At 42.1% G+C, this 27,129-nt stretch overlaps 1 protein-coding gene across 7 annotated transcripts in view; it reads left to right on the top strand.

Annotated features, from left to right (window-relative positions):
- Window positions 1-27,129, top strand: part of AHI1 (Abelson helper integration site 1) — a 280,181-nt gene that overhangs the window by 56,832 nt on the left and 196,220 nt on the right. For all 7 annotated transcript variants that reach the window (XM_073671294.1, XM_073671289.1, XM_073671290.1 and 4 more), the window contains 5 exons: window positions 9,317-9,423; window positions 11,571-11,689; window positions 13,182-13,312; window positions 17,471-17,611; window positions 25,783-25,931. In XM_073671294.1, coding sequence (XP_073527395.1) covers window positions 9,317-9,423; window positions 11,571-11,689; window positions 13,182-13,312; window positions 17,471-17,611; window positions 25,783-25,931 — 647 coding nt within the window. The remainder of the gene's footprint in view (window positions 1-9,316; window positions 9,424-11,570; window positions 11,690-13,181; window positions 13,313-17,470; window positions 17,612-25,782; window positions 25,932-27,129) is intronic.

Below are 27,129 nucleotides of genomic sequence, written 5' to 3'. Positions count from 1 at the left end.
GAAGCTGTACCTTAGACCTCTAGGCTAAAGTTAGCCACGTGTCTGGGCCGCACAGATCCTCATGATTGGCCTTCAGAATTTACCACAAAAATGAGCCTCTATCTGCTCCGTAAATGTTAAAGTAACACTCAGAGGTTTTTACTGTTGTCCTGCAGTCTGTTTACTCTGTTTGCACATGGTCTCTGTGAAGGTCTGCTGTCCAGCTGCGTCTGAGATTTACCACCCAAAGGAAAGGTTTATCCTTCATTCAGATGGATTACTCTTTTAAATAAAAATCTGAGCGCAGTGCCTCACAGTGCCTTATAAAGCCTCTTTGCGCATCACAAAGAGCACATCATATCGCTTTATATCACATCATAGTGCCTCACAGCGCCTCTGGACACATCATAGCGCTTCATAGCACATCACAGCGCTTCATAGCACATCATAGTGCCTCATGGCACATCTTAGTGCTTCATAGCACATCATAGTGCCTTATGGCACATCATAGCATAGTGCCTTATAGCATAGCGTTTTATAGCACATCATAGTGCCTCACAGCGCCTCATGGCACATCATAGCGCCTCATGGCACATCATAGCGTGTCATAGCATAGCGCTTCATAGCACATCTTAGTACCTCATAGCATAGAGCTTCATGGCACATCATAGCATAGTGCCTCATGGCATAGCTCTTCATGTCACTTAATAGTGTCTCATAGCATAATGCCTCGTGGCACATAGCATAATGCCTCCTAGCACATCACAGTGCCTCATAGCACAGCTCTTCATAGCACATCACAGTGCCTCATAGCACAGCTCTTCATAGCACATCACAGTGCCTCATAGCACAGCTCTTCATAGCACATCACAGTGCCTCATAGCACAGCGCTTCATAGCACAGATCCTCATAGCACATCACAGCGCTTCATAGCACATAATAGTGCCTCAAAGCGCTTCACAGTGCCTCATAACACATCGCTTCATAGCTCATAATAGTGCCTCATAGCACAGCGCTTCATAGCACATAATAGTGCCTCATAGCGCTTCAAAGTGCCTCATAGCACAGCTCTTCATAGCACATAATAGTGCCTCATAGCGCTTCACAGTGCCTTATAGCACAGCGCTTCATAGCACATAATAGTGCCTCATAGCGCATCATAGTGTCTCAAAGCACATCATAGTGCCGTATAGCGTCTCATAGTGCTTTATAGTGCCTCATGGCATAGTGCCTCATAGCACTTCATAGCGCCTTATGGCTCTTCATAGCGCTTCATAGCATACCATATCCTAGTGACTCATAGCATATCATAGTGCCTTATGGTGCATTCATAGTGCCGTATAGCGCCTGTTAGTGCCTCATAGCGTTTCACAGTGTCTTTTAGTACCTCATGGGGCCTCATAGTGTCTCTCGGTGCTTCAAGGTGCCCCTGTGCCTTGTAGTGCTTTATAGGGTGTCTGTGCCTTGTAGCACCCCTGTGCCTCATAGTCCCTCTTTGTAAAGGTACTGGTTCCACAACTAAGTTATGTCTGACAAAACCAAGTTCAGCGACTGGAAACTGTTCATGGCAAGCTTACTGAATTCAAGGGGAAACATATCCTAGTCTCTATTTTGAGACAGAGGGTGGCAGTGTTCCTGGCTGGTGCTCAGCTGGCTCGGTTGGAGGCAGGTGACAATAAGAGCGCTTCTAAATTTTGCGGGTTAATAATAAACCTTGTAGGGTTTCACTCTTAAAGGTAGGAGGCATCATGTAGTGCTCATACAGCCATTGTGGGTTTGGTCTAATCGAGCTCCGTTTTATTGCTTTTTACAGGTTGCACAGAAGCCATAAACATTAATATTTCTGGTCTTGTCCAAGCTTTGACTAAATAGGACAGACCCTGACTACTCATATACAGCTCAGCTAACCCAGCTTGATCAAATAAAACAATATTTATCCAGGGCAACCACTGATACTTGTGGAGTCTGGCCTGTGTCTCTGATTAGCTCCAAGACACATACCGTCTGCTCTGCTCTCCAGCAGTCTGACTAAGGTGAATGCCTAGCCTGCTCTCGTGCTTAGCTCTCCAGGGGCCCTAATCAAGACCTGTAAAGCTATTATTTAACCCAGGCCTACCTGGGTTTGCTACAACCCGAATGGGCTGTACAGATTCCTGAGAGTTAGATAATTGGAAATGGACTCTATAAGACCTGCTAGTAAATATGCAATTCCAGATTGCTATATAGTAGTATAGGCGTTTAAGGAGGTATACAATCAGGTTCCAATTCACATGAAACATCAGATTTCCTGAGAATAGTTCTTGGCATAAAATAAGGATTTAGGCTCTTAGTTTGTGTCCTTCCATTCAGATGTTAATGAGTCTTAAGGCTTTATGGAGATTTATAGTAGTTAGGACAACTCTCATATCAAAGGAAGAGGAATTGACAATAGTTTACCTCAACTATTTCGGGCTTATGGGCAGATCCATCGAGTGCTGCAGAACTCACTGGGCAGTGAGTAAGAGTTGTGGTCTCCCAAGGTAGAATAAGGAGTCCTGCTATGTGTCAAAATTAATAAGCAGTCTGGCCATTACTCTGAACAAGGCAATATTGCTGTTAATAACTCTAATCTACATTCCAGTAGTAGCATGGTCACGGGTACACACCCGGGGGCTGCCTCTAAAGACCCGGTTCCTCTAACCTAAAGAAGCTTTAGACAGTATATAAGAAAGCTCCATTCATCTATGTATGGTCACAATGTAAAGGTCTTGTCATACAACAGAGTAGCTTTATCTTACGTAAACCATTATGGAGGAACTCTGCCAAGATCCCTAATGACACTTATGTCTAATCAATTCAGATGGCGAAGTCTCACCTTTTATCATTAACACCACCTCATATAAAGAGGAAGAGAACTGCAAGTGGACCTTTTTAGCCGTAGACTACTGGAACAGTGTCCAACCTGCGTTGAATAAGCAAGGGATGTGAAAGTGAGTTTTGGATCTAGGCCCATTTTCAGTCCAAAGATGGCACCCTGGGATCTGAATCCAGTGCTTACGGCTCTAACAAGCCGTTGCTTGAACCCATGGATTCAGGGTCTTCACATTAAAGACTATTATTTCGGTGGCCCTGACTTCAGCATGGTAAGTTAGTGACATTCAAGGTTTGTCAATTAATCCTTTGTTTATACAGATCCTAGAAGATGGGTCTATCCCGGAGCTACCCTATCTTCCGAAGATGGCTTCCAGTTTCCATAGAAGTCAGGAAATTGTGCACCCTACTTTCTGTGCTAATCCAGGAATCCATGGCAGAACAATAAGAAAGCGGATGTCCCCATCAAGCATTATATAAGGTTGCGATTCAGTCTTCACATTGCACCTTCTATAGACACTATAGGCTTGATCTGGAATCTTCCGCTGTCCTTTCCTTTAGGAAAGCTGTTTTACAGGCTGTGGTCCCACCCTAACTTTAAAGTTTTTTCTCTGTAAATCTCTTGTTGTAGGTGCTGTCATGGGTGATAGGAAACACTAAATTACTTACTGGTAATGTGATTTTCCTGAGCCCATGACAGCACCCTTGTATTCCCTCCCATCACTGGTAGAAGTTGATCACTTCATTTCCTTCATGGTGTTTGATTCACGTGGTATGCAGAAGGAAAAATCATGGGATAGATAACTATTAAGTAGTGTCCTCTCATGCTCTGTAAACAGCTGAGGTGGTGGAGAGGCGCCGCCCTTTTATTCTGTAGGTTTTCTGTCCTGGAAGGGCTTATCCCCTCTCTCGTTGTAGGTGCTGTCATGGGCTCAGGAAAATCACATTACCGGTAAGTAATTTAGTGTATCCTTGCCATTTAAAAAAAATACATGTCAGGGTATGTGAACACGTTGAGTATTTTGTGTGCAGAAATTTCTGCACCATTTCTGCATCTCTTCGCAGGAAAGCACAGGCACAAAAACTTGCGTTTTTCCTGCATTTTTGTGTTGAAGTCAATGGGTGAAAACACTGGCAAAAACTGCACCAAATCTGCAAGTGTTTGAAATACGCAATGTGTGCATGACACTTCAGCTTTTTTTCACTTTGCTGGCATCAGGTTTTGCTAACAAATCTGCCTGGAAAATCCGCAGCAAAAATGCAACGTGCGCACATTGCCTTACACAAAAATCCAATTTAACCCCTTCGCGACCTTGGGCAGATGGGTACGTCTAAGGTCTTGTTCTTGCCTTTGTTGCGGACTCAGACGCTGACATCTTTCCTCCCACATGACATCTGATCTGATCAGCTGTCATGCGCCTCCAACAACTTCGGGTGGATCCGAGATCCACCCGTGGCTGTTAACCAGTTAAGTGCTGCTGTCAGTCACGGACAGTGACATTTAACAAATGCTGCCTGGAAGCGCGTCACAAGTCCCTTCCATTGATGGATTGTCTTGACAGCCGGGAGTCTGCAGAAGACCCCCTGTGCCTGTCATTATTAATCTTCTATGAACGCCGGCTCATGGCCGGCATTCAAAGGAGATCATGATTTTTGCTATGTGTAGCACAGGCGATCGGATGAGCACAGCTAGAAGTCTCCTAAGGGGATTATTGGAACCAGTAAAAAGTTAAAAAAACAAAAACAAATCACAAGTTCAAATCACCATCCCTTTGCCCCATTAAAAAAAATAAAAATACACATATTTGGTATCGCTGTTATCAGAAATGCCTGATCTATCAAAATATAAAGTAAATTAATCCGATCGGTAAACGGCATAACGAGAAAGAAAATCAAATCAAAACACCAGAATTACATTTTTTGGCCGCCACAATATTGAAATAAAATGCAATAATGGGCGATCAAATCATCGTATGTACCCCAAAATGTTATCAATAAAAACATCAGCTCGGGGCGCAAAAAATAAGCAGTCACCCAGCCCCAGATCACAAATAATGGAGGCGCTATGGGTCTCGGAAAATTGTGCCATAAGCATATTTCTTTTTTTTATTACAAACTAGCTGTACCCGGCGATGCGTTGCTGTGGCTCAGTCTGGTTATGTGATAGGAGGGGGCGCAGAGATGAAGGCAGAGGAGGGGGTGATCCGCTTGACATGTCCCGGGCCGGTACCGGCTAGATCACAGTGCTGCTCCCGCAGGTGGCATAGTGGGATTTGCACTCTCTCGCTATCCGCCCACTGCTGCGAGGCTCGGGCCCAGCTCAGCAGCCAGAGCAGAGGCCGCGGCCTGCGCCTCTCCGTGCAGCCTCCCTCTCCTCCCGCTTGTTGTTGCGCAGTTGGAAATAAGACTCACCTGTCGTAGAAGAAGCCCCAGCAACAGCGGTGTCGCAGAGCAGAGGCGGCCGCCTCTCAGGCGGTGGTGGTGATGAACAGCAGTGTCTTACCGCCTGGAACAGATGGTCTCATCATTCCTCTTCTCCCCAACCCTCACAGGGGACACGAAAGGAGCAGAGCACAGGCAGCAGCTGGAGTGAATGAGGGACAGGGAGAAGGGTTTATGAATGAGATGTCAGTAAGGGGGGGGGGGGGGATGCCGGGCGACTGGGGAGAGTCAGCCTGGGACTGAGCTCCTAACACCCCCCTCTCACTGTGGCTTTTACGTCCAACAGCTGGTATATGAAAACATAGGTATATTCTAACGCAACGTTGTGCCAAAATTTCAAAGCAAACGGTGAAGAACTTACGGAGATTTAAGATTTTGAACAAATGAACATTTACATTTTTATTTTTATAGATTTTGGATTTTTTTTTTCACCACTTAAATAAAAAAGAACCTATACATGTTCAGTGTCTGCGTATTCAGACTGACCTGGGGAATCATATTGCCAGATCAGTTTTAGCATTCAGTGAACATGGTAAATAAAAACAAAAAACAATTCTGGAATTGCACTTTTTTTTTTCAATTTCACCGCGCTTGGAATTTTTTCCCTATTTTCCAGTACCTTGTATGGTAAAATCAATGGTGTCATTCAAAAGTACAACTCGTCCCGCAATAAACAAGCCCTTATATGGCTATATTGACTGAAAAATAAAAAAGTTATTGCTGTGGCAAAAAGGGGAGCAGAAAACGAAACCGCAAAAATGGAAAATCGCAAAGTGGTGAAGGGGATAAACAATAGGTGATTTTCTGATTTTGGCTTCCTTTACATTACTCTTGAGAGAAATAAAAATCATAACTTGCATATTTTCCCTGTGATGGTAATTACAAGCTGTTGGTGGAACTGTGTGCTGTGACTATATCAGGATCGCGCTAATGCCAGCAGACAGTCTCATGCACTTTCTGTGCTATGAAAGAGGAGGGTTAATGTAATGATAGCTAGCAGGCTGGTAGAAATAGTGACCATGCCTGGGTTGCAGGTCTACTGTAATGTGGGATGCATTGATAACTTTTTGTTTGTTAATTAGAAAAAAAATTCTCACATTAAATACGGATTCATGAGGATCAACAAAAAATTGCTCACATACAAATCCCACAAAAAAAAAATGATTTATTGGATATACATTAAAACCTTTGCTTTGTACTACCTGGCCTCAGAGGTTGGCACCCTAAATGATAGACGTCAATGGGTGAGCGGTGGGGCGCACCAACAGCTCACCCTAAATAATCCCTATCACATTGTGACACAGAGACAATGTTCATAAATATACCTCGACATCAGATTGATAAAGGGATTGTAACTTAGGCTATGTTCACATGTCCAGTAATCATCCATTAGAATGGATCCAGCAGCAATCTGTTGGCAAAAAAATTCTGCAGACACAATTTTTTAGTCTGTTTTTTAAAAACTGATCGTCATTGGACCCCTTTTTTTAACATTGAAGTCTATGGACAAAGGATCTGTTAATTAGCCATCCGTTGTTCTCCCATTTCTAACTGATCCGTTTTTTGCTTGCTGAATTAGTTAGAAATGCAAGACAACGGATGGCTAACAGATCCATTGTCCATAGACTTCAATGTTAAAAAAATGTGTCCAGCAGAGATCAGTTATTAAAAAAACAGACTATAAATAGTTGTGTCTGCACAACTTCTTTGCCACCAGATTGCTGCTGGATCCATTCTAAGGGATGATTACTGGACATGTGAACAGAGCCTTAAAGGGAACCTTTAGTGACAAAGTAAACAACCAGTTCCTCACATTGAGGATGCAAAAGAACAAGTACTCATCAATCACACCCAACACCTCATGCAGGACTATTAGGAAACAGAGCCCTCTCTGACACCAGGCCAAAAAAGACACTAATAATACCCTATAGATAAATCCTGTACTTTGTACTACCTGACCACGAAGGTTGGCACTCTAAATGATAGATGACAATGTCGCCCCCGCTCACCGATAACTCACTCTAAATCACCCTAAATAATCCCTATCAGATAGTGACTAAAAAAAGCAATATTCATATTTGCTTGGTATAATATAGGGCTCTGTTATCCAGTGGCCTTGCATACCCTTTTTAAGTTTTTTATTGGGTTTCTTTTTGTTTTGGGTTACAGGTTTTAATGTATATTCAATAAATCATGTTTTAGGGAAATTTGTTACTAGTAACTAGAAATAAGGAAGGTTGTGCAGCTGAGCTGTAAAGTTTTTATATTACACTGGAGGTACACTTTAAAACAGGACTGTATTACTGTATGTGATAATGTTAGTGACTGTCCCCTCCTTGTCCATAATTCCAGATGACATGACCCGATGACAAGTTTTCTGGAAATTATTTAGGCTTGCCCATGTATGTATTTTTTTGGTTCATGAAACGGCCTTTTGTGTTTGTGTTCACAGTGAGAGCAAAATGAAATGCTTTGTAATTGCTCTCTATTCTCTCACATGGTACTCGTGATGAAGGGAAAAGTACAAATATAATGTTCTGCTCTGTAGTCCCAGGAAATTTACTCATGGGTTTGAAGCTTAAAAGAATATAATTAAGTGTGCTTTAGACAGGTGCCCATATTTACCATGAGTTAAATAACCCTGGGGTCATATCCAGTAAAACTTCTCCCTGTGTTGATTTTGGCTAACCAGTGAATCTGTCTTTTAGTTCAGGATGCCATTTGTGTGCAAAAAGTAACAATAGGAGATAAAATCAGGGAAAAAAAGTGAATTTGCATAAGGAATACAATCTAAAATAATTAGTAATTTTTGTATAAATTGCATAACAGTTGACAGCTGTTTAGAGAACTTTATTTTTTTTTCTTGAACAAAATACAGTTTCATTAATAGATCTTGCAATAAAACGATGTTCCACAATTATATGTGTTAAATTTTTTTTCCCATGCTGATATAATCTTATAAATGTGCCCCTGCTATGTACTGTGTAATGGCTGTGTCTGACCATGCAGAGATGCTCCAGTTCATGGTAGGCACGTACCACAGCTCTTTGCCAGGGAAGAAGCATTAGTCACTCATGATAAGTGAGCATACAGAAGAAACAGAATGGATTTCGAGCTGCTGCTTTCTGAGGTAACACATTTTCCTATCTGTTTTATTACAGGAGTGAGTGTTTTCTGCCGTGTCATCAGTCCTGTGAGCTCATGCTCAATCAAGTCTGTTACATATAAGCTCAGTGCCTTTGTCACTGACTTAATTTATGATGAGTTCTTAGGGCTGGAGATGCAGCGGAAACACTCACTCCTGTGATAAAACAGGCAGAGGCAGAGAAATGTGTTACCTCAGAAAGTAGCAACTGCCTTTATTTGGTTCTTGGAGCCATACAGCCAGATGTAATTTTTTTTCGATGATCGATGATGTGTGGAGCAGATGGATCATGGGATAAAGTTTTTGTTTTCTCATTCAAACATTTCTCAGTATTTTACCCCTTCCTCCACACTGCCCATGAATGCCCCCAAAACTGGTGTGAAACACCACCACCTTTGTCTTTTCTTGGTCCGGTTTACAGGGAAGTCACGCAAAAATACAACTGTTGACTGGTAATGAAAAAATGTTATGCTTACATGGCACAGTATCCACTTACTGACTTTCAGTAATGTTGTGCCCTGCAGGTCTCTTGGCACGCTAAATCCTGACTCCAATGCTAAAGGTTAGCACCACCTCCTATTTCTCGTGCACTAAAAAGTTCAATATAATGGGGCAAGAGATTTAGCACAAGAATGATTACATAGCATCAATTAGTAAATGTAATAATATGCACAATATTAAGATTGTATTTTCTATATTAATTAATTATGATTTATTTTACCATGTTAAACCTGTGAACACAAAGGCAATAACTGCATTGCAAAACTGTTGGTTATGGCGTATAATTTGTATTGGAATTTTTGACAAAGCGGCACACTACTGGCCCATGTGATTACACATAAGTGGTCCAGTACAATGAAGCTATTAACCTTACATCCATGTTCTTTCCATTTAATTTAGGGCTTCACATGTTTTCAGGAGACAGCTCAGGACTGATTATCATTTGGAACACAAGTATCAGCAGAAGTTCCCAACAGAACCCAGTTGAGCTTTGGGGTGTTTTGAAGGTAAAATCCTTGTTTTGTGTGAATCTCTTGCAGCTTTGTATGATATAACTCTAGTTGATAGGATTGTCCTATGAACTTTCTTCTTGAGCACACTGCTCCATAGTGAGAGAAGGGGGAGGTGCAATCTTGATTGATTTATTGATTGACTTTTTGGACCAGCAGCATTGTCCTGCTTCTGGCTTGATGCTGTAAGCAGAGGCAGCTTTTCCGCCACATCATCGGAGGAACACATTGGTACTGAATCAGGCCAGATCCAGTGAACCGGCCAGCTTAAAGGGGTATTCCCATCTCCAACATCCTATCTCAATATGTAGTAAGTGTAATGATGATAATATTAGCAAATATCTCCAATTAGAAATGTAGTATAGTTTTTCTGATTCGCTATGTCTCTTTCCTCATGTGCAGGCATTGCAGGACCTTAGATATCCATGGTTATGTCCACTGATAAAGTCACGGTTAGTTAGCTAGCTGCTAGTGGTTGTAACCATGGATATCTAAGGTCTTACAATGCCTGCACATGAGGAAAGAGACATAACGAATCAGAAAAACTATACTACATTTCTAATTGGAGGTATTTGCTAATATTATTATTACACCTACTACATATTGGGATAGGATCTTGGAGATGGAAATACCCCTTTAAGAATAGCTTTTACAGGCTCTTATGGAAATGGCTTGTAAGCACTGCTCAAGTATTGCCACCGGTGGTAGACTGCAGCATTGGCCGGTATCCTACACAACAAGCTGTAAACAATCCCTCTGTTTCTCTCTGTACTAGCTGTGATTGAGAAGTGTGTGTGTGTGTGTGTGTGTGTGTGTGTGTGGGGGGGTGCATTTGTAGTGTAAAAGTTTTTGTCACATTGTGCTAAGAATATTAATTGAAATCTGAAAAGAAGAGAATTCTTGTTCATTTGTCATGTTAGAGGGGTTGTCTCTTGAAGAGTACCCCTATCCATATGCTCTGTGAAGCAGTGCTACTTTTATCAAGCATAATGGAAAGCCAACCCATATGAGCATCTGAATGGCTGTGTTATGCTGGTACAGCCACTAATGGGGCCTTGTCTGCCTCGCCACAGCTCCCCAGGGAAAATCAGCTGAGATGTGGGGGGATTTATTAAGAAACATCAGTGTTACTAAATCCCCCTCTAAGGCTATGTGCCCACGATGCAGAAATGCTGCATATTTTTTACGCTTCTCCCTGGCAAGAAAAATGCATGCGGATTTTACATGTGTTTTTCCCGCCAGGTAGAAGCGTTTGTCAAGCGTTCTTCACTTGCATTTCTGCATGCGGGTTATCAAGCGCTTTTCCAAGCGATTTTAGCATCACTTGGAAAGTGCTTGACAACTTGGTCACACTATATAAATCCATGCAAACGGCATGGATTTATATAGTGTGACCAAGTAATAGTTAAAGAAAAAAAAAAGATTATACTCACCTTCCGATGGCCCCCGGTCTCCTTCTCCTCTCCGTCCGGTCTCCCCAGTGTCTCGCGGTGGTGTGAAGGACCTGCGATGACGTCATTGAGTCACGTGACAGGTCACGCGACCGCCGACTTCAGCCGTCGCGTGACCTGTCACATGACTCGATGACGTCTTGTCAGGTCCTCACACCACCGCGAGCCGCCCAACACACCGCATGCATCGCTATGGGGACCGGGGGCCATCAGAAGGCAAGTATAATCTTTATTTTTTATTTTAAATTCTTTTTTTTACAGTTTCTATGGTACCTGGGTCTGGAGGAGAGTTTCCTTTTCTCCAGACTCGGGCACCATCCGCACATTGAATCGCTTCATATCCTCGTGTGTATATGTAGTGATGTGGATATGAAGCGTTTCAATGCAAGTCAATGGCGGCAATTAGGCTACGTGTCCGCAAAATTAATGGACATGCTGCGTAATTTTCCGCAATGATAATCCGCAGCGGAAATTTCCACAGCATGTGCACAGCACATGCGGATTATCATTGGGGACCATGGGGCACGTATTACCAAGCGTTTTTTAAGTGTTTTCGCTGTGGAAATTCCATGGCAAAAATGCTTGAAAAACGCATAGTGGGCACGCCGCCTTAATTTAAACTGAACAGATAAGAATCAGTGAATGAATTGTTGCTTTGTTCTGTTCTGTACTTACTATGCTGTGTCATTTTAGGAAATAAAAGAAACTGATCTGAAAGGGATAGCCGTAAATCACCTAGAAGTTCATCCCAATGGAAGACGTCTGTTAATTCATACTAAGGACAGCACAGTCCGAATCATGGATCTAAGAATGTAAGCTGTTCTCCCATTTGCTTTTTTTGTGCTTTTTTTTTTGTTTGTTTTTGTTATTATTTTTGTATTTTTTATTATCTGTCCAGGCATTTTTCTGTCCATTGTTCAAAACATTGAAAAGGAAATGAAAGAAACTGTTCAATGGTAAACTAAGAGCGACATTTAATTTAATATATTTTTAATGTATTATTATATTTTTTTGGAAGTGAGCCAAAAATCCTGTCAGAAGTCTTGATTGGTGGTAATCTGGCTTCGGAGTCCCTGACTCTCAAACTTTCTGTTAAAGGGAATCTGTCAGCAGGTTTTTGCTATGTAAGCTGAAGACAGCATGCTGTAGGGGTTAAAACACAGATTTCATAGATGCCTCTCTTATCAAGCTCTATGGTTTTGTTTGCTTGCAATGATTGTTTTAGCGCAGGATCTTGTCATTGCTGGGACACAGCAGCACTGTGCATGCTGACACACCCCCTCCTGTGATAGACACCTCACTGTTTATGGACATTGTATATTCAGAGCCTGATGTGGGCGGGGTTAGCTTCCTCAGCTCTGCTGCATTGCTAAATCTAAAATCTCTGTGTCAGAACAGCTGCACCCAGTAAACTAAGTGATAAATCGTTAGATTCAGGGTCTCTTTGCCTACATCCGGCTGCTCTTAGATGAGGTAGCAAAAACCTGCTGACAGATTCCCTTTTAAGTCCTATATCAGTCTTTGAGAAGAGCAGCTGTCCAGTAAGTGCTTCTGCCCCTATTATCGATCCTTTGGGGACTCCGCACCAGCACCCCAAATGATCAAAACTCATGAACTCTTTAAATTTGTATTGTGTTATATTCTACTACTGTCTCCCTGTTCAATATTCCCTTATTAGAATAAAGGGATCAGTCAGTGGTTTTTGGCAATTTTTTTTATAAATGTGTTTGATGAAATATACAATATAACATTATGAACCTGAATAATATATCTTCATGGAAGTTCATCACGTTATTGACATCTTCTAGTGCTGTGCCACTTATGATCAGTCTGTGCTCATCATGCATCGGATGATCTCTATATGTCCATGACTGAACACGCGTGGTATTGGTGCATGTGCACTTAGCGAATTGTATATTCAGAACATGCTGACTTCATGCCAAATAATGGTATTGTGCTTAACCATAGATGGACATACAGGTCACATGATCGGCCTTTTGATCACTCATGACTTGACGTTGCATGGACGGGAAGCTAAGCATAACAAGCAGCGAATGGACTGTGTATTGGGGGCACACAACCAAAAGATGTTGGGAACACTGTAAAACTTAGTTTCCTAATATTTTATTATATATCTAAATACAATTTTCGCAAAGCAATCTGCTCCTTTTTAATGTTAATCAAATATTTAGGTGATTCTGTAGTGTTTATGTGGCTGTATATGGTCAGTAACAGGTATCATACATTTTTTTTAAATACCCTTCTATTAATCTACTAAAGATTTTGTATTTCCCTTTATTTTAGACTTGCTGCAAAAAAATATATTGGAGCAGCTAATTACAGAGAAAAACTTAGCAGTGCCTTTACCCCATGTGGAACATTTGTCATAGCAGGTAGTGAAGATGGAGTTGCATATGTGTGGAATGCTGAGACAGGTGAGACGTCCTATAAAACTGTTGCATTGTTTTAGTTTGTTTTAACCCCTTCACTACCTTTGACGTACATGTACGTCAAAGGTAGTGTCCCTGCCTTTGATGTGGGCTCACACTCCGAGCCCACATCTTTCCCTGCACTTGATGGCTGATTTAATCAGCCATCAAGTGCCTCTAACATCTGTGGGTGGAGCGGTGCTTCGCCTGCGGTTGTTAACCAGTTAAATCCTGCGGTCAATCACTGACAGCAGCATTTAACACGCACTGACAGGAAGCGCATCATTCACCCCGCCCGTTGGAACCCCTGTCACGTGATCGCGGGGCACTAATGGGTTGTCATGACAGCTGGGGGTCTGCTGATGACCCCCGTGCCTGTCATTACAAGCCTCCTGTGAATGCTGGCCTCATACGAGATCATGATTTACGATACACAGTGCTGTAGCCCTGCTATGTATAGGACAAGCAATCAGACTAACGCAGCTTTAAGTCTCCTAAGGGGACTATTATAGACAGTAAAAAATAAGTTCAAATCACCCCCCTTTTGCACCATTAAAAAAAAACAAAAAAAACACTGCGTTCAGAAATGTCCCCTCTGTCAAAATATAAAATAAATTTATCCGGTCGGTAAACAGCGTAATGAGAAAAAATCAAAACACCAGAATTACATTTTTTTGGCCGCTGCAGCATTGCAATAAAGTGCAATAAGAGGCGATCAAAACATCATATCTACCTCCAAATGGTATCAATAAAAACATCAGCTCAAGGCGGCAACCCGTATCCGGCAGTCCTGTAGAGAGTGACATAAGCAGCTGGGACTGTAGTGGAGGGCCCAACCAATAGGCTGAACTTAATTCAGCTCAGTGTCAATTATAGAACCAGAAAATATTTTTACATTAAAAAATGTATACCTACCCCCTGCGTGGAAGCCTTTTGGCATGTGTGAGCCTTGTGCCCCCTGCCCACTCATAAACATTGATGTATGACAGCTGCAATGATCATCACCCGCTGTCTCCAGTGGGGGTACACAGGGCTCAGAGTGACCGAATGGTTCAGGACGTAAGTATACTTTTTTATTATTAATTAATGGAGGCATTTTAAAGAGGCTGTCCAGTGGTCAACAATTCCTAGAAGGGTGGGTCTAGATATTAAATAAATGTGCATTGCATATGCATGTGCATTATTCAACTTATAATAAAGGATATTTGGGCCTTATGCGCATGTGACATAAGCCTTATATTTATTCCACATGCATGGATCCACATGTGACATGTACACTGGACCTAAATATCTTCACCAAGCCTGTAGCGTGCTTTTGGATCCGATTCAGCCTTCTTCTGCTCCAGAATCACACTTTCGGTCATGTGAAAAGATATTTGGGTCATTCAAAGTGATTAAAATGTAAACTTTTAAATGGATGCATACCTTGGATCTTTTAATAGATTTTTGGTTGTCTGGTAGCACTGCGGCAGGGACTTTACAATATGCTTCTCAGGCAAATTCTCTTGGCGTGCTGTTGCATTAAGACGGGAAGCAGCGATCAGACGTGCACACAGTAGGAACGTGTCAGCGATCAGGCGCACACAGCGTGTGACATACTGTGTGCACAAGACTTGCGTCTCTACAAAGTTCAGTCACTGTGCCATAGAACCCTCCATTTCTTTAGCTGTCTGTCCATGGACCGCACTTTGCCAGACTCAGTATATATAGACATTTTACATTTGCTGCCTAGATGGGTTTAAAGGTTGAACTGAGGTGGTATAGAGCTTAATTTCATAGCGAACCTTGATATCGACAGCCGAACCGACATCAAGCTTTCATTCATAATGGTGCTTGGTAATGACAGCGCAGCAATTAAATTATCAATAGACAATGGAATTAAAAAATAAAATATACTATTATATGTGAGAATTACATTAAAATCTAGATAAATCTATGTGTGTACAAAATTTTATAATATATATGTTACCAGATGACTCAAAATAATTATATATGTAAAAAGTAACATTATGATACTATACATATGAATTAATAAAATTGGTTTAAACATAGCTCATCAAACCATATTATGTAATCCTGTAAATTTGTCTAAAACATATGGATATCAAATATGATTGTTAATCTAAAAAAATCAATGAAACTCCTATATGTAGAGTGCCTTGAGTAAGTATTCATACTCCGTGAACTGTTCCACATTTTTTTTTACGTTACACTCACAAACTTAAATGTATTTTATTGGGATTATATGATATACCAACACACAGTAGCAAGTATTTGTGACGTGTATAGGAAATGATACATGGGACACTTTTTATTTTAAACTTGGGAAGCCCTCCTATCAGGTCTGTGTCTCTCGTCTCACAAAAAAAAGATGCGTAGAGCTGTGAGAAGGATTGTGTGAGTTGTGGGAATACAGCTGGGGAGCATAGGCAGTAAAGCAGACAGTGGCTTCTTTGCCTTCTGAATAGCTGCTGCCAGTGCAGAGTGCAGCAGTTGTGTTGAGGTTGTCATGGCACACTCCTTACAACTGCTGCACTCTGCATTGGCAGTCGCTATTCAGAAGGCAAAGAAGCCATGGTCTATAAACCTTAAAACATGTATCCCTAAACAGACAATAATACATAAAAAATGGGTAGTCACCAATACCAAAAGGAAGAAGGATGAGGGGGACCATAGATACCAGGAAGAAGAATGAGGGGGAGCATACATACCAGGAAGAAGGATGGTGGGACCATACATACCAGGAAGAGGGATGAGGGGGACCATACATACCAGGAAGAGGGATGAGGGTGGCCATACATACCAGGAAGAGGGATGAGAGATGAAGGGTGCCTTGCATACCAGGACAAGGGATGAGGGGTGCCTTGCATACCAGGACAAGGGAAGAGGGGTGCCTTGCATACTTGGATGAGGGGTGCCTTGCATACTTGGATGAGGGGCGCCAGGCATACTTGGATGAGGGGGGCCAGGCATACCAGGATGAGGGGTGCCATGCATACCAGGATGGTGGATTGGTGTGCCATGCATATCCGGATGGGAATGAGGGGTGCCATGCATACCAGGATGGTGATGGTGGGGCCACTTATAACAGGAAGAAAGGGCCATATATACTAGGATGGAGGATATTAACAGAATTGGGGGACATTACCCCTATACCAGTGTCAGCAGCTGACCCGCTCCTCCATAACAGTGCATCATGACCACATTTTTTGCTTAATTTTTTTTTCTATTTTCCTCTTTTAAAGCCTAGGTGCGTCTTATAGTCCGAAAAATATGGTATATAGATGGTCAGACCCAATAAGCTGGCAGGGATATAAGTCAAGATATAAATGCCCAAACTATATATCTAAACTGCATGCAGGAGAGAAAAAAAATCTCAATAAAAATAAGGTTCATACGACTAGATGGTTATTTATATGCCCCCTGAAAAAAGTATAGCGATCATATGATGGTCCTAAAAAAAATCTCCACTATCCAATGTCATGTCATGTCAGGGTAGTGATACCAAGCAATTGTGAGTGCACCAAAAATAACACAAAATAAGCTAGCCATCTCACTGATTAGTATAGAAAACGCCACCCGTGGTCAGATATAATCCAGGAATTTAACCAAGGCTGTTAATCAAGAAAGACATATAGTAGTCATAGTCATTATATTACCTTGAGACATCGTACACTGGCGTGGAAGACATGGGGGGATATGGGAGCACCTCAACTCGTGTTTCGCCTGCGTGGCTTCTTCAGGAGGCGCAGTCTGCTTTAGTGGTTCTGCTCCCCAACTCTCTTACTACAACTCCTCCAATCTTTGTCACTTTCTTCAGTCTGCTGGATGAGATTCCTCTGGCTGAGGTGGATGTTTCCTCCTGCATAGCTGAGGTAGCCATTTCAAGAGAGAGAGAGAAAGGGAATTGCACATGTTTGACAACTAGGAGAAGAGGGTTAGACAGACGGAAATAGCAGCTAGCAATACAAATGCTAGGGGGCGCAATACTAGACTTCAAGGATACTTATCTTTTGAATGGAGCATCACTTTTAATACAAAAGTAATCATTTTTAAGATGTCTGTGGTTTTAACTGCATTTTATGTGGTTGTACAAGTTTTTGGACTGTTCAAGTTCCTGAACTGCTCATATAGATCATTAATTGTTTATTTCTTTTCTCCTAGGAGACCAGGTAGCAAAGTATTCCGAGCTTTCATATACAGCCCCACTTCGAGATGTGGCCTTTCACCCTCATGAACACATGGTGGCATTTTGTGCCTTTGGACCAAGCCAGCCAATTATTGTATATATTTATGATTACAAGGGTGAGCATAATTACCACATCCTTCTGTCTTCCATCAAAAGGACGAACTGTGACGTTCCGTTTAATTTCTGCAATTAAAAATTATTTAAAAAGATCAAGCAATTTTCTAACATAACCTAAAATTAGACAGTCGTTATGTGCACACGTTCAATATTTGCAGAAAAAAAAATGGCATAAAATACCGGAGTGTTAGCAGGAAAAAACTGCGTAAAATATGTGTTTTCCAGGACGTCCCTCCTGACAGCACCATCAGGAGGTCGTCCTTCATATCCTTGATAGGGACAGGAAACACACAAGAGGTTAAAAGGCCCCTCCCTTCACCCCAACTCCAGTGTTTTTCCTGTCCCTATTAGGGACGGACACAGAAGAGGAATACGTTACCAGGAGCAAGAATTCCTGAAGCCGGGCGCAGGAGGATCGGGCCGGGGTCCTCGCACTCCTCCCCTCCCTTCTGCCAGGGTACAGAGGCTGACACCCCGCTGAAACCAGGGGTCCCTCAGCCTTTGTCCGGTAGGAGTGGAGACTCCCAAGGAAAAACAGTCTCCCCCGCAAAGGGGGCTCTGGGTTCTGGCGGCTGCTGCCCTGCGCACAGCTCCAGCGTGCATGGCAAGATGACGGAGACAGCACTTCTGGTTACAGAGGGAGCAATACGCGAACCTCTAGTAACCGGCATGCGTTCCACAGTGGAACGCACTTCCAGGATTTTTGAAAAAAAATGGCGCCAAACTGAAAATTAAAGGGGAAAAGCCGTTTTTTCTGACGATGCAGATGGAAGACAGGTGTGAAACTCTATGTAGAGAAGGGACTAAGGACTAATGTTATCAGTCAACCTGCTCACCAGTAATGGCAGATCAAACCACTGGTCGCTCTGATACTCAGACTGAACCTCCAGTCCAAGTAAGTTTACTGAATAGTTCCCCTCTTCTCACCCGTTCCCATTTGTCTGCGGTAGTAAAGAGTCTTGTGCTCCTTGTCATTTTAGGACAAGGAGATACATAAAAAAGAAATGATGACATCAGCTCCTAAAAAAAGGAGATGCGCCATCTGTAACAAGAAAGTACCGGGCACATACGGGAAACAGTTATGCTCTACCTGTATTGCAAAAGTTGTCAAAGAAGAACATTTCTCCTTCTTGTCAGATTTAAGAGCTATAGTAAGAGAGGAAGTGCAGAGTACTGTCACAGACTTAGTCGCTCCTCAGGGTGCGCCCCGTCACAAGAGGCCACGTCAGGAGCTGGAGTCCAGTTCTGGGGAAGAAGAGTTCTCGGATTTTTCTGCCCCCAATCAGGACAGGGAAGATTCTGTCACTAGCCTCCCAGAAGAGAAGAAAAAATATCTCTTCTCCTGGGAAGATACCGATACACTGTTGTCTGCAGTGAGAAACACTATGCAGATAGAAGACATTACCAACCATCATCAGTGCAGGATGAGATGTTTGGGGGGTTGAAAACCCGTAGGAATAAGGTTTTTCCTGTGAATAATCACATTAAGGCAATGATCCTGGAAGAGTGGGAGGACGCAGTGAAGAAGCTAGTAATACGCAGAAGCTTCAAAACTCGCCTACCATTCGAACCAGAAGATACAAAATTATGGGACGAAACCCCAAAAATTGATATCCCGATTGCCAGGGTAGCGAAAAAAACATCCATCCCCTTTGCGGACTCGTCATCTTTAAAGGATGCAATGGATAGGAAGGCAGACAGTCTCCTTATAAAGACCTGGGAAACCTCTGCGGCGATAATAAAAGCCAATATCGCATCCACTTCAGTTGTAAGATCCATGAGCATATGGCTGGAACAACTGGAAGACCACCTGAGGAGGAAGACATCCAGAGAGGAGATCCTCGACTCAATTCCGCTACTTAAAATGGCAACAGGATTTGTCGCTGACTCTACAGCAGAATCAATAATATTTGCTGCTCGGAATGGAGCCCTTTCTACTGCATCTAGAAGAGCAATATGGCTAATAACCTGGTCGGGAGACAGTCATTCTAAGAGTAAATTGTGCACCATTCCCTTTTCTGGCCTCAGGGTGTTTGGTCCAGTATTGGATGAAATACTGGAGAAAGCCTCAGATGAAAAATAAAAGGGGTTTCCGGAGGAGAAACCTAAGAAGGTGTCCTCCTTTCGGAAGCCTCGTTACCAGCAGAAGTCAGAATATTCCGTAAAAGGGAAGTCTGGTAGATGGAGCTACCAGAAGGGAGGTAACTCAAGGAATCCCCTTCCCACTACAAGTGTTAACACACGTAGAAGATGACGCCAGGAAAGTAGGAGGAAGACTCCAACATTTCCACAGAGCATGGATGAAGGTTACCAACAGCCCATGGATTCTCCAATCTATTGCACAGGGCTACAATATAGAATGCGAACAGATCCCGCAGGGAAGGTTTCACCTGACAACAACCCAGTCCACCCAGGTCTCCAAAAGACTGCTAACAGACGTGGGAAAATTGATTAAACTCCGGAGCAGTGATACCAGTACCAAAAGCAGAACAGTTCCTGGGCTCCTACTCAGGTCTTTTTTCAATAAAGAAACCCTGGGACGATTATCGCACCATAATAAATCTAAAGTCTCTAAACAATTCAGTCGTTTACAAAAAATTCAAAATGGAATCAATCAGGTCGACAATTCCCCTAATCAGACACAACATGGTGATGTGTACAATAGATCTCAAAGAGGCTTATTATCATGTACCAATTCACCGTCACAGTCAAGCGTTTCGACGGTTTGCACTAAAAGGAGATACCATTCTACATCACCAGTTCACTTGTCTTCCGTTTGGCCTTTCTTCAGCCCCACGTATCTTTACCAAACTGATAGCCCAAGTTATGGCGTTTCTCAGGGAACAAGGAATAGTAATAATTCAATATTTAGACGACTTCCTGGTATTGGCAGACTCTCCACAGCAGCTGAAAACAAACCTAACATCAACCATCCTGACCCTAAGAAATTTAGGATGGATTGTAAACTTGGAAAAATCACATCTTGTTCCAGAAAGAAGAAATACCTTTTTGGGAATCCTTCTAGACTCAGAACAACAAATGTCATTTCTGCCGGAAAAGAAACAGACAGAGCTCAGGGCCAAGATCAAGAAATTCAGGAGGAGGACGAAAGTTTCCATCCGAGAATGTATGAAAATCCTGGGTCTCATGACAGCTTCCATACCGGGAGTCAGGTGGAGCCAATTCCATTTGAGACAACTGCAGCAACAAATTCTATCAACCTGGAATCGAAAAATGGTTGATCTGGACAAAAGGGTTTCCTTATCGAAGGTAACCAAAAGATCGTTAACTTGGTGGACTTCCAAGGCCAACCTACGGGAAGGAGTCATGTGGAAATTAGCCCCATTCGTGACTCTCACTACCGATGCAAGCAGCAGAGGCTGGGGGGTTCACCTAAACGGTCAATACCTACAAGCTACCTGTCGGACACAGGATTGTCCCAGATCATCAAATCTGAGAGAGCTTCAGGCCATTTGGGAGGCCTTGAAAAGGTGTCGAAAACATCTAAAAGGTCAACAGGTCAGAGTGTTAACGGACAACATGACTTCAGTGGCTTTCCTCAAACATCAGGGAGGTCCTTGTCACCACCATCTACAATCCTTGACGGGAAAAATCTTCCAGTGGGCAGAAAGATCGGTTCTTTCAATATCTGCAGTGCATCTAAAAGGTTCCCACAATACAGTAGCAGACTTCCTCAGTTGAGAAACTGTTCTACAGTCAGAATGGGAGTTGAACTGGGAGGTGTTTCGTCACATAATACATCGATGGGGCATTCCCCAATGGGATCTCTTCGCCACACGGAAAAACGCAAAGGCAGAAAAATTCTTCTCCCTCAATCCAGAAGACAGACCGGCAGGGATAGCTGCTTTATCTCAAAGATGGAACATGAATAGCATGTGCATTCCCTCCTTTACCCTTGATACTGTTGGGTACTAAAGAAGACTCAGGAAGACTGAGCCAGCGTGATAATAATCCTACCTTTCTGGCCCAAGAGAAGTTGGTTCCCGTTACTGAAGATGATATCCCAATAATCCTTCCAGAGAGGCATGATTGCTGTTTCAGGGTCCGATATTCCATCCCGATGTGAAAGTTCTCCAGATTTCGACCTGGACCCTGAAAGGCAGATCCTGAAATCTAGGGGCCTGTCAGACGCTGTAATCTCAACCATGCAAAATAGTAGGAAACCTGTAACATCGGCCATCTATACAAAAATCTGGAGGAGATTTTGTTTGCAGTATCAACCAGCATCTGAGAGTTCTGTTCCAGACTTTCCTAAAATCCTAGAATTCTTGCAGACAGGGTTTGAAAAGTGAAAAAGGCCTAAGACCCAGCACATTGAAAGTACAGATTGCTGCATTGAGCGCTTTCATGGATTATCCGCTAGCTCATCATCCATGGGTAGAGAGATTCATTAAGGCTACAGCAAGGTTAAGACCAACAATTAAATCCCACATCCCACCATGGGACTTAAACATGGTTCTAAAGAGTCTATGCAACAAGCCCTTCGAGCCTCTCATAGAATCGAGCATAAAATTCCTCTCACTTAAGACATTGTTCCTAGTCGCAATAACCACAGTGAGTGAGAATGATAGGGGAGATTCAAGCATTCTCAATCAGAGACCCATACCTGAAATGCCTAGATGACTGTATTATCCTCAGGTTAGACCCAGCCTTTTTACCAAAAGTAGTTACCCCTTTCCATATGAATCAGGAGGTGGTCCTACCCTCTTTTTGTTAGGACTATAAAAATGATCAGGAATTAACCTTCCACTCACTTGATGTCCGGAGAGTAGTTCTACAATACTTAGAGGTCACGAAGGACTGGCGCATAGATTCCAACCTATTCACACCGTTTTGGGGGAAAAAATAAGGGGAAGAAAACACCACAATCTACAAGATGGGTCAGATCAGTAAATAGTCTAGCCTATTTAGCTGAGGGGGAAGTCCCCTCCAGAAAATATTAGAGCCCATTCAACCAGGGCTATGTCCGCATAATGGGCAGAAAGAGCAGGGGCATCGGTGGACCAAATCTGCAAAGCGGCAACTTGGACAAATCTGAACACCTTCTGCAAACATTATAAACTGGACATTCTATCAGGCCAAAAGGTGGCCTTCGGAAGGAAGGTCCTCCAGGCAGTGGTCCCACCCTAAAATGTATACTCTGGTATTCTCCTGATGGTGCCGTCAGGAGGGACGTCCTGGAAAGTAGGCATTAGATCTACCGGTAATGGGGTTTCCAGGAGTCCCTCATGACAGCACCCATTATATTCCCTATCTAAATATTCCTGAAACAGCTATGTAAAATTAACATAGATTGTTGAAAGGCAAATAGAGTTGTATCCATCCTGGTGTGGTACTTGAAAAATCACTGGAGTTGGGGTGGATGGAGGGGCCTTTTAACCTCTTGTGTGTTTCTTGTGTGTTTCCTGCCCCTATCAAGGATATGAAGGACGACCTCCTGATGGTGCTGTCATGGGGGACTCCTGGAAACCCTATTACCGGTAGGTCTAATGCCTACTTTTGCTTGCTTCTTTTTCTCATTCTTTTGAATGGGTGAAAAACGCTGAAAGAATTGACATTCTGCAGATTTGAAACTGCATTAAATCTGTAAGGAAAAAATAAGCAGCGTGTGCATGAGATTTCAGAAAATTCATTCATTTTGCTATTACCGTAAAATGCTGCGTTTTTTTGCGGCAAAAAACCCCCGCAATGTGTGAGCATGCTCTTAAGGTGCTAATACACATTATGCTAAAAGTAACCTGTTACCTTAGAATTGCAACGATGTGTGTAGGGGCCTCCCCACTATCCCCCAAAGACTCATATGTCGGGTAACAAATGATTTCCGTATGCCCAATACTTATGTTCTTAGGGTAGATAAGCTGCCACCAGAGGTGTGTTGCTGCAGTATATTCCTTTTCCGTATGAAGAACACATGCATGCTCAGCCAAACCCAACTTGTCTGTGTGTAAACAGGTTGGAAGGAATAGCAGTCAGCTGAAAAAGAGTTAATCTGACGGCAATCCAGGGTGTAAGGCTATGTTCACACATGTTGGGATTTTAGCATCACAAATCTGCAGCCAAACCTAATCTCTGACAGGAAATCAGCTGCGTCAGGTTTTGCTGCTTTTTTTATGCGTTTTTTCAGCGTTTTTTTCACTGTCCTTCTGTCTCTACTTATGCATGTACTTAAAGTTCTGTGGAAAAAAAGAAAAAAAGAACCCAATTCTATTTTTCCATCAAAAATGCTGATGCAAATTTTGGTGCGTTTTTTTTCAGCGTTTTTTTCACCACCCATTACTTTCTATGGGTGAAAAAACGCTGAAAGAAGTGACATTCTTTATTTTCCAAAAACCCAACCAAGGCACAAAATACGCAACGACAAAAAAAACATGATGTGTGACCCGAGATTTCTGTTTTCTCATAGACTTTGCTGGTACTGCAAAACGCAGCTGAAAATTTGCAGCAAAAAACACTGAAAAACCCAACATGTGTGAACATAGCCTAAGGCTAACTTTGCAAGGAAACTGATAGCACGTACTTTCCTAATTCAACTCTCAAATCTAAACTTACCTAGTAACGTCTTTGAATCCTGCCATACTTTCCTTGTTAGCTTACTTATTCCTGTGTCACCCCAGACCCAGTCTGAGTGTATCCGCCACATCCTGAAGGTCCAGAGTGATGGCGGGAGGATGATAGTATCAGGGCTGTGGAGTCTGTAAGCCAAACCTCCGACGCCTCAATTTCCATGACACCAACTCCGACTCCACAACTCCATCATACATGGCTCATGTTTAAGTGATAAATTTACTGTAGCACAGATTCATCTCAGCTAAAAGTCTAGACCCTTAGATCAGGAATAGGACAGACATTTATACGACATTTCATAACTTTCCCAAATTCTTATGAAGACATTTATACGATATTTCATAACTTTCCCAAACTCTTATGAAAAAATATTCCCCACAAACTGCGTTGAATGACTGTACCCAATTTATTATATATTTTAGGAGACGGAGTTGGTTCATTTTATAACGACTCCGACTCCACCAAAATGGGCTCCGACTCCACAGCCCTGGATAGTATAGATAAGAGCATTCTCCTAATAAAAGCCTAACCATTTGCTGTGAAATTTACACTTCGAATTCATCCACGGTCATACAGTACATCAAGGAAATTCTTGGATTTTTTCCTGAGCGTTTCTGCATCTCCCTGGCAGAAAAAACGCATGCGGATTGTACATGCGGATTGTACATGCGGATTGTGCATGCGGATTGTGCATGCGGATTGTGCATGCGGATTGTGCATGCGGATTGCGCATGCAGATTGTGCATGCGGATTGTGCATGCGGATTGTGCATGCGGATTGCGCATGCGGATTGCACATGCGGATTGCACATGCGGATTGTACATGCGTTTTTCTTGCCAGGGACATACGGATGTGAAGTGTTCTTCACTTGCATTTCCACATGCGGGTTGACAAGCGCTTTCCAAACGATTTTTAGCATCACTTGAAAAGTGCTTGACAACTTGGTCACACTATATAAATCCATGCAACAGGCATGGATTTATATAGTGTGACCAAGTTAATAGTTGAATGTATTTTTTTTTATTTTAATTCTTTTTTTTTTTTTTTTTTACAGGTACTATGAGAGTCTCCTTTTCTCCAGACTCTGGTACCATCTGCACATTGAATCTCTTAATATGCGCATGTGCACATGTAGTCATGAGGATATTAACAATTCAATGCAAGTCAATGGCGGCGAAAACACAGTGTTTACGCAAAATAATTGGTAGTGCTGCGTTTTTTTCCGCAATGATAATCCTCAGCGAAAATTTCCACAGCATGTGCACAACACATGCGGATTATCATTGGGGAACATGGCAGGCCTTCTACCAAGCGTTTTTTAAGCGTTTCTGCAGCGCAATTGCTTAAAAAACGCATAGTGGGCACACAGCCTAATAGCTAAATAAACATTGCAGAAATATCATATAAGAGCGTGTTACCTGCAAAGGTTCTGATAACTTTTCTTTATTTAGAAAATCAATAGATCATGGAAATTAAGCCAAACTATTGTATAAGACTGTATAAGTACATATGATGTATGAGTTTGTGTGTCAAGAAAAGTTTTTAGTGCCTTTGTGGTGATTATATTTCTTTTTCTTCAATTAAGTTGCAAAGCTTGAAGCTGAATCCGTGCAGACAACCAATGATGTAAATGGACAAAGCCATTCAGATTTTCTTACGTTTCAAGATTCTGTAATTGCTGCAAAGTCCTCTATGCGAATGATGAAAGTGAAGCAGAAATTGGATTCTGTTTTGGTATGTTCACTCCGTTTAATTTTCAGCTTTTTGTTTATACACCTATTTTCTGTCTTGTTGCTGGAACAGAGAACCTGCAAGGATATCCCACCGAATACATGTTTGTATAGTGCATACTTGTATGGTCAGTATTAGGGCTAATGTTGACAACTGTATTTTCGGTTCAAGTACAATCCGACAAAACATCGGCTTGCACTCGGACTATATTATAATCGATCTCTGATCAATGTAGTTTAACCCCTTCCGGACATTTGCAGTGTATATATACGTCATTGTCGGGGAAGGACAGTATATATATGTCATGGCAATCGCCCGCGCACAGGGGGCTCTGCGCCGGTGATCGCCGCCGTGTGTTAGCAGATTCTGACAGTTGACACCTGGGACTCAGTGCCAGGAGCGATGCCTGCACCGCTCTCGGCACTATACCCGCTAAATGCTGTGATTGCAGCATTCAGCATGCAGGCAGAGGGAAGAAAGCCCCTCTGCTCTTGGATCGGAGACCCTGCAACGTCATCGCGGGGCCCGATCGTTGCCATAGTGACTTGAAAAAAAAGTGAAACTCCCATAATGGGGACAAAATAGAAAAGTAAAAAAAAAGTGAAATTTTATTTGTAAAAATATAAAAAAAAATAATCACAAAATAATAATAAAACATATATATATTGTACCCATAAATAAATATCTTGAAGAAAAATAAGCAAAAAAATACACATATTTGGTATCACCGCATCTGGAAAAACCTGACCTATAAAAACTGTTCCTCTAGGTTGCCCCTTCAGTGAACACTGTAAAAAATAAAAACTAGGCAAAAAATTATGCTTTATCATGATACTGCCAAGCAAAAAGTGGAATAAACCTTGATGAAAAAGACGAATGTAAATAAAAATGATATCTCTGAAAACGTCATCTTGTCCCGCAAAAAGCAAGCTGCTATACAGCTCCATCAGCGGAAAAATAAAAAAGTTATAGCTCTCAGAATAAAGCGATTCAAAAATAATTGTTTTTTCTACAAAAGAGTTTATTGTTTAAAAGCGCCAAAACATAAAAAAAAATATAAATTTGCTATCACTGTAATCCTACTGACCCGAAGAATAAAGCTGCTTTATCAATTTTACCATTCGCGGAACGAGATATAAAGTAAACAACAAAAAAACAATTCCTAAATTGCTGGTTTTTGTTTATTCTGCAACCCATAAAT

This window comes from Phyllobates terribilis, unplaced genomic scaffold (genome assembly GCF_046119375.1).
Source record: "Phyllobates terribilis strain yellow unplaced genomic scaffold, ASM4611937v1 Scaffold_3__8_contigs__length_932513732, whole genome shotgun sequence".
Taxonomy (NCBI): Eukaryota; Metazoa; Chordata; class Amphibia; order Anura; family Dendrobatidae; genus Phyllobates; species Phyllobates terribilis.
The sequence above is the reverse complement of the archived record's forward strand: the minus strand, read 5'-3'. Positions and strand labels throughout refer to the sequence as shown.